The sequence below is a fragment of the Protopterus annectens genome, chromosome 4.part0 (genome assembly GCF_019279795.1).
Source record: "Protopterus annectens isolate FY-2018-M chromosome 4.part0, PAN1.0, whole genome shotgun sequence".
Taxonomy (NCBI): domain Eukaryota; kingdom Metazoa; phylum Chordata; order Ceratodontiformes; family Protopteridae; genus Protopterus; species Protopterus annectens.
The window spans coordinates 1,696,997,157-1,697,015,897 of record NC_056733.1 but is presented as its reverse complement, the minus strand read 5'-3'; the positions used below and the strand labels follow the sequence as shown (position 1 = coordinate 1,697,015,897).

Sequence of the window (18,741 nt, the reverse complement as noted above, 5' to 3'; positions counted from 1 at the left end):
TGTGCCTTCTGTGGAAGGTTGGGCGCCGGGCTGGCAACTCGACACCGTAAAACTCCACTGCCATTCAATGTGCGGACAAGGCGACCCCTAACCGGGAAAAAGCCAGAAGAAGAAGAAGTAACATGCTTCACTTACAGTTTATAAAGTGTTGATATAATAAGCAATTTCAAAAAAATAATTTGAGCCATACAACTATTGTCTGAGCGTCTGAACTGAAAGTCAGACACAAACTTTTTTCATATACCAAACACTGGATATCAGTTATAAAATGTTGGAGGCCCGTGTTTTCATGTGGGTATGTTAAATATGTCATATAATCTATTTTGTTCATCTACAAGTGTACTAAATATGTTTCAGTATGTATTTCCATTCATCTTCTTACAAATAAAAAGATAAGGACGTGTTTGTGTGATTCAAACAAATTGCTTTTTCTGAATTTTTTTTAGCATTTTTTTTTTAAAGCTGATGATGTCAGACTGAAGTAGAGAACTGTATTCCTGTGTGGGTTATAGAAACAATTGCACTCAGTGTACTTGGCTTAAATGTTGCAGAACACAGATGAAAGAGAAGCCTATTCCATTGTATATACAGTGACTAATGTAGCAGGGTCCCGCCACTTGCACTGACCTCGTGGATCGACCTGGGTTAGATAATAAAGAATGCAGCTGTTGGCTCCAAGAGACTTGATCAGGTAGCCTGTTTGCAGCGACACTGCTCTCACAAAGTCCTTCTTCGGTGGGTACTTCTGTAGATGAAGAAAATACAGAGAAGGGTAGTGTTACTTCTACAGTACAACACAAAATGGTTTTCTGATGCACCCACATCTTTTAGAGATACAGTTGTTTATCTGTTTAGGCTTTTGTTTTCTACACATAAAGGCATGACAAGGCGTTTTTTGAAGTGCTTAATTTAGAATATTGCTCATGGGAATGCAAACCAGATGCTTGTTTAACAGTTTGTTTAATGTTTTGAAATGGGACATTATGAATAAGAAACATAACAGTCCACTTGATTTTATTTTCCTTTCATGTACCCATTACTACTCTTTACAAAAGAACAACAATCATTTGTCTTGTGGTCTTTAATCAGTACCATCATATATACTGTAAAGCTTCTCAGCTCATGTATATGCAAATATTGCACTCCAAATGCATGCCTTTACAAATCTGGCCCATTTGACTGAAATATATAAATAACATTAATAAAATGCAAAGCATTGTAACCCCCCCCCCCCCCCCACACACACACACACACATTTAGGCCTTTGTAACTGCTGCTGCTGATGATGCAATTATTTTCATTGTTTAGTTTTCCTTCGTACTAGCGAAGCATGGCTTTTTAAGAACTATTTTTAGTGAATAGAAGAGAAATAGCAGGTCCTTAAAAATGCTGCTTTTGTTACCTTCATTAATTCAGATTTAGTTTTTTTTTTTTTGCTATTTTTTTCAAGCTCATTAACTAAGGAGCATTAGCCACATTTAGCAAGAGTCAGGAAGATGATTGGTCATTTATTTTAGTTTTTTATCCATCTTGTTTTTTTTTTTTTTTTTTACCAGTTTTTATCATTATGTTAATACTCAGTCAAAAAATAATCATTTTCCAGTAGGGCATCATGTAACATTCTGCCCATTTTCAAAATTGCATTATGATAAACAAGAAGGTAATTATCTATATTGTGTCATGGGGCATATATGAGGGTTCACATGCAGCAGTTCTGTCATACTGTTACATATATTTCCCATCCATTTCATTTGTGTCTCTGTGAATAGTTGCTAATGTAAAGTATGCAATATAATTTTGTTTCACAGATATTTGTAATTTTTCTGACTTGACTTTTGGAGAAATACCAATGAAAATATTCTCAGGCAAACATTTGCTTGCAAACGTTACTTTTAACACAGATTACCTTGTTAGTTATCATTGACTCTGTACAAACAGTATTTTGCCTGTCAGAGTGCACATCTGCTGCAACAAGGAAAACTGAGTCTTCACAGAGGAAAGGACAGTCAGGAGAGAATTGCAGAGATTGTGCATGGAGAGGAAGGTGTATATCAAAGAAAGGGAAAATACATAAACTCTCATTGAATTATTTCTTCAGTTTTTACAAAAAATGAAGAATGAGTGCCAACATGGGGGTGGGGGGGATGGAAAAACATATGATCTGACAGTAACCTACCAAGGGAAATTGAAAAAAAAAATCTACGTTAAGGGGAAGACACATGTTCCTGTTGGCTCCATTTTATAAGCCATTAAAATCAAATAAATATAATCATAGATATTAACATAGTATAAAGAAACACTACTCTTATAGCATTCATACAATTTTCATTAGTGTCTAATAGGAAATTACAGATTTTTTTAAATGAAGAAACTTTATGTGAAAATGTGTTTGTTGGTTCTCTTAAGTGTTGCACAGATTTCTTGTTTATTTACATTTTTGTTTTCTTTCCATTGGGACTGTGCTTTTCTATGGCTTACTGTCATATGTATTGGTACAGTAAAACTTGATTAAGGAAGCAGTCAGCCTTGAAAGCATATAATCAGTATGCCTGACTTTAGCATCTTCAATTACTAAGACATTTCTATTTCTATTTACACTTATGGTATTAAATGGATTATCTGCAGCCTAGTAGCTCTTTACTGTGTGTGACAGTGGTGGTATATTGCTTGTAGATTTAAGCTGGATCTTTATCCTAATAGTTCTATCAGGCTTGAGATGTAACTTTTTGACAATTTCAGATATGCTAATTCAGTATGTTCTTTATAGGTATGAGTGTTAATATGTGGTGCTCACAGACCATGTTTTATAAATAAAGAGTGACCTCCGTGTTTTATAGATGCTTACATATCACACAAGCTTCATGTATTCCAACAATTGTTCATTGTCTGTGAGCATTTGGCAGTTCCTACAGAGCCAAAGAACATCAAGTTCTATAAGATTAGCAGTAGGAGAGATATCTGTGTTGGTATTCCATTTTGGCCAGGTGGGTCTATGTTTTATACAATTTAATTAAATATATATAGTCCATAGATTAACCAACAGGTGCAAGGATCTTAAGTGCAAACATAACAATAATCAAGGTAGTAGCAAAGGCATTAGTAAATAACAAAGCCTACAAGAAGTCTACACAATATTTAAGGGAAGATCAACAGGAGAGAGTGAGGCACTAGCAAAGAAACAACAACAACAACAACACTAATAACAAAAGAAACAATGAACAGCTACTCAGAGTGCAGCTAAGGGCAAGTAACAGAAGCTTCATACAAATACACACAACTTATAAAAATACAGTAATGCTGAAAAGATAAAACAGACAGAATGGCCAACGGCAAAAAATAACTAAGCAATTGGTTTAGGACACTTAAAAGGGGAGTTTCATAAAATCATTCACTGGCTACTATACAGTGTAAGCTGAAAGCAATAATGTGCAAAGGAGAGTAATGCACAGCAAGCAAGAAATCCCAAGTAACCAATCAGAATAAAACTTATAGCAAAGCTAACCTAGAACAGCAGTAAATGACCTGATCATACAAGATATTAGACAGTATTTGGTGTCTGTGTCTTATATTTCAGACACAATAAACACTTCTCTTGCCAGATGAGATAACCAAAATAGTTATAACTCCATACAAAGTAAGAAAAGTAACAGAAATTAAAACTTTACTGAGTTGGCTCCTAAATTAATTCTCATTGCTAATATAACCACCAAAAAAAAAATGAAAATGGTAATTAAAAACATAAATAAAAATAAAAAACTTTAGATAAAAGACAGTGACTGAAGCAAAAGAAAACAATAGAAATGATACATATGGTGATGGTAACTCATATGTAGCTCATCTAGAAATATGAATTTAACCAGCATTTCCAGAACTGATTGTCTCTAATATTGTAAGTGCTATACAAAATGTGCCTGTAGATAGCAATTTTTTACAGACATTTTGTGGTTCATATTGAAGATATGACTTAACGTAACGTTACTTAAACAACTGATCTTGATACTGTGTGTAATGTACAGTCTTTAACTGTGGCCCAAAAAAATGAAAGATGTATGAGTAATACCTCTGTAACACCAGACAGACCACCTACTGTGTTATGCCCAACTGTTCTGAAGCTTAAAAATAATTGGGGAAAAATCAAATTACAGACTTAGAGCCTGAGGTCAAAATTAGTGCAATTACACATATGTATCAACCTTCTGAAAACACCAGGAAAAGGCAAATTTAGAAAAGTGACTTTCATTGCTTAATAATAATAATAATAATAATAATAATAATTATTATTATAATATTAATAATGATGAGTTAGGCTTCATATGCATCCATGATCCCTAGATGGAGACAATGATAAAAATGTTGACAGTGAGACCCAGTAATAAAAACGGCATGCATTTTGGAGTTTGAATACCCAGACAAATTTTTTTTTCTAAAATATTTTTTTTTATTTTCAATTAAAATAACATTTACATAATATTTTTAAATATCATTTTAAACAACTATATACAATATTTACAATAGCCTGACTTTCAGTTATATACACTGCATGTTATTAAATATAGAATTAACAGATCAGTTATCGGAGATACAATGTTGAATATTGCAGAGTGTCTAACAAAGATATAACTTTAAAGATATAACTTTCTTCCAAGGATTATTTACCAATGGCCTGGGATAGATTCGTAGTTCTTTGATTTTTATTTCCATCAATGCAGTTGTCTTCAGTAAAGTGTAGAATTCTTCCAAGGTCGGGGGTGTATTTGAATTCCACCTTCTGGTTACGCATTTCCTAGATATAGCAAGTATTGTCCATAACAAATACATATTTGTCTTATTCAGGTAGGGACCTTCATTTACATTTAGAATTATCAATACTTTAGTTAAGGTAAATGATTCATTAAATAAAACTTGTAAAAAATGATTGATTCCATTCCAATATGATTTAATTTTATTACATTCATAAAAGTATGAATCCAGTCTGCTTTATCTGACTTTTCACACCTCCAGAAAAAAAACATTTGTAGTAGTATTGATCTCTTTAATTCTGTCTGGTGTTAAAATGCTCTATGTAAGTATTGCAGTTAAATATTTTCCAATACTGTGTGTTAGAGGTGTAATTAACTGATAGTAAGATGTTAGTTTTAATTTCTTCTGCTAACTGCAATGACTGACCTTTTGTTAAGAACTGCCAGTATGATGGTTTTGGAATTGTTTTATATGTTATTTACTCTTTATATAGATTTGAAATGGAATTTTTCTTTTCACAACTATTATATATAAATTCATACATAAAACTTATTAGATTTGGAATATCTTTAAATGCGGAATTATTAATTAATCTGTATAAATCTTGAATGCACATTAGAATGCTTTGTAAGTTTAACCAGTCCTGTGTTGGAATATTGTAAGCAGTTTTTATCATATGTATATCTAAAACATTTAATTTATTTACACATTGAAACCAGCATAAGAATCCATTTTGTTCCCAGGAGGTTATTGTTTCCCTATATATTTTGTGAGGAAAGTTCTTAGTGATGGTAAATGGGGTTAAAAGGTCAAACCAAAGTTTTAGATCTATGTTTGCATTAATAAGTTTCCTAAAGGAATTGATGTAATGATTAATCAGAGTTGTGTTAAAAGGTTTTGTTATATTATATTGTATACTTATGCATAGTATGTACCAGGTTTTGTTTGATTTGTCTACTATTAAAATTTTTTTAACAGATTAAATTCATTTGTTAATATAGCCGTTGTTAATTCTTTCCATTTGGCAAACTAATTTGGGTTTATCCAGTACCCAGACAAATTTAAGTGATAAACACAATGAGGATACTTTTGTGTCAGAAGAAGTCACTGTGGAAAAACATATAAGGACTGCAAATGATGTATACATTGTACAAGAAGAAACTATACTGAAAAATGGGGATAGTTATAATGTTAAAAATGTTGAAATATCTGATAACATTACTTTAGTTGATGGAATGCTTATGCTGGTAGATTCTATCATAAGCCTATTCAGAGAAGGTTAGTAGATCTGAACAAAATCAAGGTTACTGTATCATCCTAGTCTACTTTAAAACTGATTAATATTTTAGGTCTGTTATATCATCTGATAAAGGGAAAACAGGAATACAATCATTTAATGCTGTATGCATATACAAATGATTTATGGGATACCCCAATGAACCACATGAGATACAATGTCCTATAAATTTTTGAGTACTTGAAAACAGAAAAAAATAATGTAGTTATAAGAAAGGGTATACTATCTTTGTGTTAGGATGACTGCATTTATACAATTAGGCTTTGAAGATTAACAAATGGGTTAGACATGTGCATACAATATAGTCTATTAACCTTGTTGTATACTGGGAGAAAGAGTTTTGATAAGCACTTTTTCTGTAAATATGGGATTCACTTTAATTTCTATGGAGTCAGATTTCTTGGTAGTAAATTAAGTAGTGACTCATTTTATAGGAGTACAACTGTTGGTAATGCATAAAGCAGAAGACACATGAGACTTAATTGTACTATGAAGGAATATTACCACAGTGCTAAGAGTATTGGCATGAAATGGCAGGAGCAAAGAGCAATAATAGAACTGAATAATTATATGGTGGTTATGACAGTTGAGGACTGGTTTTAGAGACCCTGTGGTCCCTGGATACAAAATGACAGCTTGGGACAAGAACAACAGGGAAGTGATATACTAGTGTTAATTTATGAATATATTAATATTCATCTAGTCATAATAGACACTGAGTTAGAAATAATTTTGTAATTGACATATTTAATGTAAAGTTATCCTTAACTGTATGTTTTTGAAGTCCATTGATGTGTATAGATAACATTACCAGTTCACTGACAAGTTAAGTCAGCTACTGTATTACAAACTAGTAAAGCCAACGGGTCTATATTGCAACATCGAATGCTAAAAACAGCGAATGATGTTACATCAACACATTTTCAGTGAAAGCTGAAAATGTCGAATCCAAAGAACAGCGATTTCTTTCCTAGGGAAAGAAATCGCTGTTCCAACCCCCGCAAAAAAAAAAAACATTACACACTTCCAAACACATACACACATACCCAATCCTAATTATACCCTCCCAAAAACCAGTAAACAACTAAATGCACATATGCACATAACCCAAACATACATTTAACGAAAAAAAAAACAGTAAACATTTTAAACCATATGCACTTACCTTAACCCGCACCCTAACCCTAAGGTCAGTAACTCTCGCACATTTACATAAACAGCTCCAAACACATACACACTTACCTTAACCCTAATTCTACCCCCCAAAACAAAAGTAAACAACTGAAAACACATACACACATAACTCAACCATACATTTAACACAAAATATAAAACAGTAAACACTTTCATACATATGCACTTACCTTAACCCGCACCCTAACCCTAAGGTCAGTAACTGTTGCACAATCACGCTCAGGAGCTATACCAGACAAGGGACCACACTACACTTCAGAACACGGCAAAACAACAAAGCGGTCAAGCATCTTCTTTCCCAGGGAAAGAATTCGCTGAACAGCCGCTTTGCTGTTTTGCCTGTTAGCTCTACATGTGTCGACAAAAATGCATTCGACATAATGTGTTTTCGTTGTACTCATAGGAACCCAAGCCAACTACCATAAAAGAGAGTGAATGAATTGTTCTGCCTCACTATTGACATGAATAAGAATTTTTAGATACATTATCTATAAATGGACTTTGGCAAGTAGTTACTGAACCTACTCACAAAAATAACATACTGAATAAAATTGCATGATGTTCTCACACTGCTCTTTGAAGTTACTGTTGTTCACCAGTGGATACTTTAGATCATAATTCATTGACTTTCACAATTAATTGTATAAGTAAAGTGCAAAACTCAACTAAAATGAATGATTTTAGGAAAATAAATTATTCACAGATTAAGGAACAATGAGGCAAATTAAAACAGGAAAAAGTGAGGAGTCAGACCAATTACTTTGATATTAAAAATTTTAAGATGCATTGTCTAATTTGGCTGAATCTACTTCTGTATTTACAACACTAAATAGAAAAAGACCTACATATGGATTCAATAAACTCCATGTAGGCTTCGCACAGAGTCTACATGTAGTTTACATGTTACTGCGAAGGTGCTCAGTGCACGGAACCATGCAATGCATATTAAAGAGGCATGGCACCCCTAAGCTAGGTTTCATGGCTCACAACAGTAGTGCTAGCCATAAAACCTTGTAAGCAAACACAGATAATAATTCTGTGTAAAGGAGAGCACATATGGTCTGTGGATTTGTGTGGAATGCACAATGATCACCAGGGATGTACGCAAACTTCTCAAATTCTGAAAGCAAGAAATATGGACAAAAGCCATAAATAATGTTGGGACAAAGGATGAGTACTAGGGACACACTTATTAAATATTGCTCTTACAAAGTTAGAAAGTTGATAGAATGACAGGTTTTGCATTAGCATTAATTATGTGAAGGGTATTAAGCATACCTCTCAACCTCTTAATGCAAGAAATCTGGACAAAGCCTGACATAATGGGGGGACAAAGGCACAAAAATAGCTACATAGTTTAAATGTTGCTCTTATAAACTGAGAAAGTTGCTAGAGTTACAGGATTTGTTTTAACATGCATTTTCTGAATGATTTGAAGTCTGAACCTCAAATGTATGTTGTTATTTAGTGACTTCAATCCTCAGATTATCCCAGTGATTTGCCAGAAAGCCACAAATGTTACGAGGGACAGACCAAAAATATGAGACAAAAATCTGGACATTCTGCGAATGTCTGGACAGTTGAGAGGTATGGTATGAAGTCAGAGACTCAAATGTCTGTCACTGTTTTCTGACTTCAACCCTCTATAATTTACCAGTGATTTGCCAGAAAACCACAAGAGAAAAAGACCAAAAATATAAGGCAAAATCTGGACATTCTGAAAAAATCTGTACAAGTGAGAGACATGGTTTTACAAATAGCTGCCAGTCTGTTAGTGCAACATATCTGCATAGAGGTGAAATAAGCAGCAATAGGGACATAGGTGACATAGATGTCACATGGGAATGTGTTTGAATGTAATGCTCTTGACCTCTTAAACCTCTTAGAATGAAAAATGTGGACAAAGCCATAAAAATGGGGGGGGGGGGCAAAGGGACAGAAATATGGACAGATTGTTAATATTTCACATCCAAACTTAGGAAGTTGATAGAATTTAGTGGTTGTACATTAGCATGAACCTTCTGAAGAGCATGAAGTTTGAAACTTGTGATATAGTTGTTTATGGCCATATGTGACAGAGTTGATTGAATACCACACTGACTTTTTGTCAAATGCCTTCACTTGTTCAAGTTCCACAAGAGGATACTGTTGTCATCATGCATGCCCCTGATGACTTCTTTGAGAGACATATATCAGATGTAATGGACCTGATGTAGCAGTAACAACTCATACAGGTCTGTTGCATACACCTGGAATATTATTAGTATACATGTAGAAGATGTCCATGATGGCATGATGATCTGCCTCACAGTCGAGGTGAGTCAATATGTCTCTATACATGCATGAATCAGGTGCAGTCCCCCCAACTCACATGGATGCATGTTGAAGTACAGCCTTGTACAGGAACACAGGCCATGTGGAGGGTGCATTAAGCTGTGCATTCCACAGTATCAGAAAGTTATATGTGCTGGGTCATGCCATAGGTGATCTGTGATGTTGTCATAGCACATTGATTTTATGTGATAGGCCTGGAGGAAGGTAAAACAGTGCATACTGCCTATTGTGATCTGGCCAAGGATTTTGGCACAATCCCACATGCAGGTATTATTGAGAAAACCCCCAAGCTGGAGATTCCACCTTACGTCAGGTGATGGGTAAATAAATTGTCTCACTGACAGAACACATTATGTGACATTTGGTGAATCAAATTGTACCAGTAGGGCTCTCACCACTGGCAAACCCCAGGGAGCCATGCTTGTCCCTTCACTATATGAAGTGTATTTCTCAACAGTTCAGGCTAAAGTATATGGCCTTTGGCTTACCAGGTTTGCTGATTCTTACATATTATATGCAATCATTGAGTCCACCAGTGGTAATAACTCAGTACAGGATGCACTAACACACACAACTGAATGGTGACAAAGGCACATGATCTACAAATAAATGCAGAAATGTGTCTTTGTAAAGTTGCCTGTCTGAAAAGTGTCATTCCATGTCAATCACAGAATTGACAATAGTCCTGCTATACAGAAAACCGGTGATGCAAGCACTGGGAACACATTTAGATAGCAATCTGAACTTTGACCACCAAGTGTCCACACTGCTATTGAAAGCCTATGTTGTGCACATCATAAGTCATGCCACCATATTGACATCTTAGGATTGTACAACAGCATCGTAGTCAAGCCTCATTACAGCACTAATAGAGTATAAAGCTCTTTTTTACATGTACCTCACCAGACACATGTAGCAGCTGGAGAGAACACAGGGCTTTCTCAGCAAGATTAGACAGGGCCTACACACCATGCCATGATGAATGTGGATAGATTAAAAACCATGTCACTGTAAACTTTATTGTATAGGATGACATGACTTCTGCCTGACACTGCCCCAATGGGAGTACTGCATGTCCAAAAATGTAATATAGCTGATAGCATCAACAGTGTCTGTTGATGAGAAGATGACAGTGTCCCATATGCTGTGTAAAATGCTCTCTGTAATGTCAAGCAACAGCTCACACACAGACACCCAATTGACTGCTGTGAGAATAGAACCCCTACTATCTAAGGTGCACAGACTACAAAACACACTACTTTATGCAAGCTACATAGCTCAAGTCTGTCTTGGAGTGTGTCTGACAACACTTTATAGTTGATGAAATCAGCAGTGTCTGTTGAGGACAAGATTACACTGTCCCACATGCTGATGCAAAATGCTGTCTGTAATATCAAGCAACAGCTCACACATGCACACACACACCCAACTGACTGCAGTGAGAATAGAACCCCTACCTATCTAAGTACACAGACTACAGAGCACAGTACTTTACGCAAGCACCACAGCTCAAGTTGGATTTATATAGGAATGTAGGTGAACTTATAGTAGATGACATAAGCAGTCAATGCGGGAGATAAGAGGTAGGGAGACCTGCATGAAAAATTTGTGTAGGCATGAGAAAGCATCAAAATATTGTCATTGCATGGCAATGGAGAAGTAACTGTGGGATGCACACATCTGGTCTGCTGTCTAGACACACAAACACACACACACACACACACACACACACACACACACACACACACACACACACACACACACACACACACACTTACTTGACTGCAGTGAGAATAGGGAAGTGCACAGACTACAGAACACAGTACTAAAAGCAAGTTCCACAGCTGAACTCAGATTTATGCAGGAGTGCAGGGGAACTTATAGAGGATGACAACAGTAGGCCATGTGAGGTTCAACAGGTTGTGAGGTCTGCATAGGCACATAGCTTTATAGGTTTGTATGAGGCTACTATCCTAATAGCACTAAGGTGTCTAGAAGCCTAATTGTGTAAATACACAAGTACCCATATTGAGCATAGTTGGATGGTTGTTTTTAGCAGAGCATGTTTGTGAGCAGCATCAGCTGTCCGTGTCCATGGGGGATAGAGGTGCCAGCTCAGACGTGACTGTACAATCACCCAACTAATAGTCAAGGCTGGGATTGAACAGGGTCATTGAGGAACACTGCTTCACATGCAGTGGGTGCCTATTACAGCTTCTGGGGTGGCACCTATGTTCTTCATAGACAGGCCCAGTTGTTGCTGCTCACAAATTTGTTCTGCTAACAAATATGCTTAATAAGGTTACTTCAGTTTTTACACAGAAGGTTTCTATTGCCTCATGTATAGTGATAACCATGTATTCCTAAAACTTACCCATACAATATGTGAGAGATGCAAGTATACAATGAAACTAGAATAAATGCTATATTTCTTAGGTAACAACAAACCAGACATCAAACAGGTTGCCAGCACACACACTTCAATTCCTCAACAAAACAATTGCACAACACATAAACCATATATACAGAGGTACCCATTAGAAGTTTACTGAAAGAGCAGAGGCCTCACAAATGCAAACTTTCTGCACACATGACAGTTCCAAAAGAATGCACTACATATAAAATCAACCATATCAGTGTCTCACCCAATAAGCCCTTAAGGGAAAACACCTTAAAACCAGTGTCTTGGTTACAGGCAAATTCATAGTGAGACACACAGATTTCTCCCTCACCAGGCTGTACAAGGAGTAAGTCAAAGTCAGCTGCCTGTCAGGTCCCGGGATCCACAAAGTCACGCATGCACTAATGTCTCTCAACAACAACCACAGTTGCACTTCTGTCGTACTCTATGTTGGAGAAAATGACTTGAGAAATACCTCGCTGGACTACATGAAGAGAGATATGACTGACCTCTCAGATTATGTGTTCCAGACAGGTATGCCCATAGCCCTAAGCAGCAATCTACCTTCACCCAGGATGATGCCTCAATACAAACAAAAGAATTATCAACTTCAACAATTGGCTTAGCTACTGGTGTTGCTCCAGGGGTGATCCAGCGTTTGTCAGGCTGGGATGATAAGGTCAACAGATCATGCTGCTTTGCCAGGGATAGTCTTCATCTGTCACCTCTTGCCTTTTGGTTACTGGCCAAGGTACTTGCCTCCCACATAGTTACTTTTTAGGCAATGTCATAAGAACAAAGTACCTGACATAAAATATCCTAAAAGACAAACTCATAGCTATGCTGCTTAATGCCAGGAGTCTAAATCAGAAACTACACTCAATGGATGCACTTCTTACTTGGGAAGCTGTCAGTTTGTCCAGTCACAGAGACATGATTTAGGGGTGCAGAGAGTACTCCAGCCATGAAAGGCTATAATGCCTTCCACATGCTTGGGCCATAAAATGAACATAAAATAACCAAAGGAGGAGGTAAATCCATCTTCATAAAAGACAAGTAGACCTCAAGACTGGTTAAGCAGCACGACTCTCTAGAGTTACTCCAAGTCTAACTAACTGTAGGAAACTCCCCCCTCCACATCATTGTTAGCTACAGGTCCACCAACATGCACCATGAAAACCACACAGTGCCTTCCTTGGTCTACTTGAGTCACTCATAATAAAGCCAAACACCCTAGGCATGGGTAACTTTAACTATTCTTCCTTTGACTGGGCTACATATATGATCTCAAACAAGCTTGCCCTAAGGTTCCTGCACTTTGTAAACACAAATGCTCTAGAACAGTTAGTCTCCAACCCCACAAGGGGCTCAAATATCCTTGACCTAGTGCTCACCAATATGTGAGATTGCTGCACCACCCTATGTGTGAGACCCTCTCTGGTAAGGTCTGACCATAAATTAGTCACGTTCCAAGTTAAAATCTTACCTATTACCGCCAAAGATCCAAAAGGTGTAAAAATCTCTGCAAAGCAAACTATATCTTCCTAAGTGATGGCATGTATACTTTCAAACCTACTGCCATCACTGACAGTAAAGACACCTATACAGAGGTGTACACATATGCCCTGTATAAACATCTTTACAAGTGTATAGACTTAGCTGTACCAGAATGGATCAAAACTTGCCAATGAAAAACAAGCTGGCCTGGTGGATATCTAGCATGAAAGATTATACAACAAGAGACAACAATTGATGTCCAAGAATAAAAAGGAACAGTCTCAGCAGAAGAACACCCTCCATAGCTTGAACAAGCAAATTACACATCTTGTAAAGTTCTCTAAGCTAATTACAAAATTAAATTAGCATCCATAATCACAAGGCATTCCTTAGCTATGTCTGTAATGTAAAAGGGAAAGCCCAGCTTTGCACCACATTTGGAGTGGATGCTACCACTGACACTGAACCTAAGGAGATAGCCAACCTGTTAGCAGACCAGTTTGGCAACAATTTCACACCCCTGTCTCAAATTATCATACCCCACCTCATACCTGTCAACAGTTCCCTCCCTATTATCTCCAAATAACAGGTCATAACTGCACTTGTCAATGCCAAGAACACAGCCTCTATGGGATCAGATAACATCTCAGGCTGCTTAATAACAGACTAAAGCAAGAGTTAGCAGAACCACTGCCTGGGTACTCTCCTCAACCACAGTCTAAGTACTGTTTTTGTCCAGGCAGATGGAAAACAGTGAAAAACAACAACTATAATACTCTTGCACAGAGGGGGTCCCTCAACTGACCCAGGGAACTATATTCCCATAAGTCTGATGAGCTTTGTCTACAAGGCCATAGAGAGAATCATCTTGGACCATATCAAAACGGACAATGGTAACCTTCAAACACTTCACCTGACCCACTTTGGCTTCATCAAAAGCAGATCATGCATGTTACACCTAGTGGAATTCTTTGAGAGTGTCACTAAAGCCCTGGATGAAGGCAAATCAGTACATACTCCCTATGTCAACTTGGCCAAGGGCTTTGACACAATCCCCCAGTGAGACATTATTGTGTAATTCACCCACCTGAGGATTAACCCATTTGTCACTAGATGGGTAGCCAACCGGCTCACCAACAGAATGCATACAGTCATAGGTGGTGATTCCATCTCTACCAGCTGAACTGTTAACAGTGGTGTCCTATGAGGGTCTGTAATGGATGCCCTACTGTTTGGAATGTATTTCTCAGAAAATCAGGTAATAAAGGATGTTCTATGGCTCAACAAGTCCGTTAACGACTGCAAACTGGGCACAATCATTGAATCCCCAGATGATGTCAACATACTACAAAATGTGCTTACATACATAAATGATTATTGCCAAAGCCACAGGCTTAAAGTTAACCCACAGTAATGCAGTATTATCCTATTAGGCAAAGGTGAAATCCCCACAAATTACACTATTAATAATACCACTATGTTCTAACCCAATGGTTAGAGATTTGGGAATGCAGGTTGATACCGACCTCATCTTTGATCATCATCATCATGTTTCCACACTTGTAATGAAGGACCTTAATTCTACACACCTCATAAGTGAGGACATAAAATCCAAATCTAAAGATGATATAACTCTACTGTACTTGTCCCTTATCAGTCCAGTAATTGAGTACAATGTTTCCTTTTGCATGTACCTCACCAGACACCTGCAGCAGCTGGAGAGACCTCAGAGGTTTCTCACGAAGAAAATCCAGGGACTTCCAACACATTACCTACATGGACACACTGAAAGCCCTGTGTCACTTTACTCTGTATTGTATAGATTGCTGAGAGGTGACTTGTGGCTGGCCTACAGAGCAGACTTGAACCCTGCCTTAATGGAAATGCTGCATCTCCGCAAATCACATGGGACAAGACTCACTCACTCTGGGGACCTTAATGTAGCCTGCCACATCAACAGGGCATGCTGGAGAGACAGATATGTCTCCCAGAGATTGCCGCTCCTATGGAACAAACTCCCAATTCATGTGAAAATGACCTCCGCAATGACCCTGTTTAAGTGTAACTGGGACAATTGGATGGGAAATTGCAGATTTATGCCAGGGGTTTCAACTATGTCACTCTTAGACAGGGTCAACTAGTGCTAATCATGGGTTAACAAACATGGACTACATATCTTGGTCTGTAAGGGAAAATTGCTACAGCTTGGGTAGGCTTCACAAGGCCTTCAGGCCATTAGCCTAGTAACCTCCTAGGAACCTATGAACCTAGGGCCATTATGGTAGTAGCCTCGAATGAACCTATGAAGCTATGAACCTATGCAGGCCTGCCAACATGTTGTCTCAACCATGGGGCTGCTAATGTCATGTACTATAAGTTCAGCTGCAGTCTTGCAAAGGTCAGGCTTGTGATGTGGTGCTTGTGTTATGTATTGTGTTCTGTAGTCTGTGTACTTAGTGAGATAGGGGTTCTATTCTCCCTGTAGTCAACTGTGTATGTGCTCTTGCTTGACATTACAGAATGCCTTTTATTGCAGCATGTGGGATGCTGTTATTACCATATTCTCAACAGACACTGCAGATGTCATAAGCTATATCAGATGTTTGAACATGCAGTCATCCCACCAGGGTATGGTCAGACACTGGCCTTGAGACCAGGCACATGCCATCTCATCATATACCAGTCAGATTACAGTGACATGGCTTTTAATCTATCCACATGCATCATGGCATATGTGATGTGTATATCCCACCACTGTCCACAAAATGTGACATGAATATCCCACCACTATTCACCAAGTGTGACGACCCACCACTGGACCAGTAATCAAGGAGCCTCAATCCTCACCACTGGCGAAAGTGGGGGACGTACACTGGGAGGATGACAGGTACATTCACAGTATTTCCAAATGCAGCTCTGCATCAAGTACAATTTCCCTTAAGAGCACACAGAGACCACACTCAGTCCGGGGCTGGTTTCTCTCTCTTCCTCCAGATCCCCAACAAGACTTGCCACTGGCACAGCTATAGAGTTGAGATCTCAGCTGAGTGACCAAGCTAAAACCTCTAGCACTCTCTCTGTCCATCCAGTGATTTGTGTCCCTGTCAAGTAGCTGACATAGACACTCTTTGAGGTTTGATTTACACACACACACACACACACTCACACACACACACACACACACACACACACACACACACACACACACACACACACACACACACACACACCTGGGAAAGACTGGCACAGGTTTACTAGCTATAACCCCTTCTGCCCAGACTATAAGCTAGTTTTCACTGCTACCAGTCACTCCTAGACAGTTACTTTAAGACCCTTCCAAGGGTACCCAATATACTGAGTGATATTAATATTAATACAAATGATAGTTTGACCAACAACAACGCTATTAAGAGTGGTCCACACTGTATCACCAAATAAATATGCAAGTACTCTCAAAACTTAAACATCTCTACATAGATCAGACACAGTGAAAGGTTTAAATATATTTAATAATAAATAATAAAAGACCAAGACAATATGAGGTTTGAGTACAGTGCTGTATACAATCCTAAGATCTGAATATGATGGCGTGACTTATGATGTGCACCATGCATTTGTCCTGGAAGATCATTAAAGAGAGAAGTTGGAAAGTAATGATACACATTGCAGTTTATGACCTCAACAAAATTATAAGAGCATCCACTATAATGTTGTGTAATGTTGATGCTATCAACTGTCTTAACGTTCCAAGGCCGATATAGGTCGAAGATACCATGACCAGTTCAACAACACAAATGCAAATATACTAAGCCCTAAGTTAGCTATGCAGCCTGAGCATCAGACATAATTTTTGTATCCCTGATATGGCACAGTTATAATCACTTGTACAGGTGGTTGTGTGTATGGGGGGCAGGAAGCCTAGGCTGACACAGAAGGTATGTGAATGTGTGTGAGTAGGAATGAGAAGAATGTACATTCCCAATCAATGTGTGGGCACAACTTCTTGCCCCTAGTGGTAGACAGCACTCAGATACATCAAAAAAGCTGCAAGGCCTGCCTTAGGTGAAATGGAACCCTAGGCAGAGGACTCCTTGGCATTTTCCCTCTCATTATCTGCTGTTTCCACCCCACCCTCACTAACTCCCAGTTTCCTTATCAAGATTAATTTTCATTATTTTCTCCCAGCTTTTATTAATTTTCAAGCTTTCTCCTGCATATTTTCAACATAGCTTAATTGGGAAAACACTGTAATAACTTTAGAGGAAGTGACTGTATGAAGCTGGAGGTTTGGGGATACTAGTACTCCAGAAACCCCACAACTCTAGATGCTCTGAGGCGAATTTTAAAATTTCTTACCTAACCATTTGACCTAATGATGACCTAAACTAAAATCATGACTAAGGAAAAAAATATAACATTTTTTTTTCAGCCTTTTCCTGCATACTTTCAACACACCATCATTTTTAAGACTGCATTGTAATAACTATAGAAGAAATAACTGAGATAAGCCTGCAGTCTGGGTGCTGATGACTTTTGATTCTAGACACAATACCATGCATTTTATAATTTCTTTCTCCATACTTTTGAAACTATGGTGCCATGATCAAAAATTAAAACTAAGGAAAAAAATTCAGTCTTATTTTTTTTTCTTTCAAGGAAAAAATAGGCTGTATTCCTGGCTTAATTCATATCTTATTTATTTATTTACTGACATTTAATTACTGGGAAAGTCCAACTGGGTAGGAGCCCATTTTCAATGGAGGCCTGGGGAGAAAAGCTCTAAAGTATTACAAAACATTTTAATAATAATAATTTTACAGTCTTTAAAAATAATACAAAAACAAATACAGTTTAAATGGTTTAGTATTGAAATTCTAAATCTGCTTCGGTCGACCGTTCAGAATGTAGACTCGAAATGCTGAATTTGGAATTTTGAAACAGCAACTAAAGCGAAAATGAATACATTGACATCAGTAGCTTGATGTATTCGACATTGCAAGAGGTTACGTCGATCACCTCCTGCTATGCACATTAATGTACCATTACACTCTACAGTCAACGGTACATTGTCTACTATTTTGCAGGGGGCTATACCCCCTGTACCCCCATGTGGGGGTCTGTGCTCCCACCCCCTGCACATTAAATATAGCAACTACAGTGAGGAAATGAGCTAATTCCCTGTTCCTCACTGAACCACAATCTCCCTGCACAATGTAGAACCCAAATACTAGAACTACACTACCTGTTTGCTGTAGTGTAGTCGATACCTTTTGGTTCA

At 37.7% G+C, this 18,741-nt stretch overlaps 1 protein-coding gene across 1 annotated transcript in view; it reads right to left on the bottom strand.

Moving 5' to 3' along the window:
• The window catches only part of LOC122799984 (START domain-containing protein 10-like), a 751,875-nt gene that overhangs the window by 266,617 nt on the left and 466,517 nt on the right, over positions 1–18,741 (bottom strand). Inside the window, exon 5 of the mRNA XM_044069425.1 lies at positions 628–745. Coding sequence (XP_043925360.1) covers positions 628–745 — 118 coding nt within the window. The remainder of the gene's footprint in view (positions 1–627; positions 746–18,741) is intronic.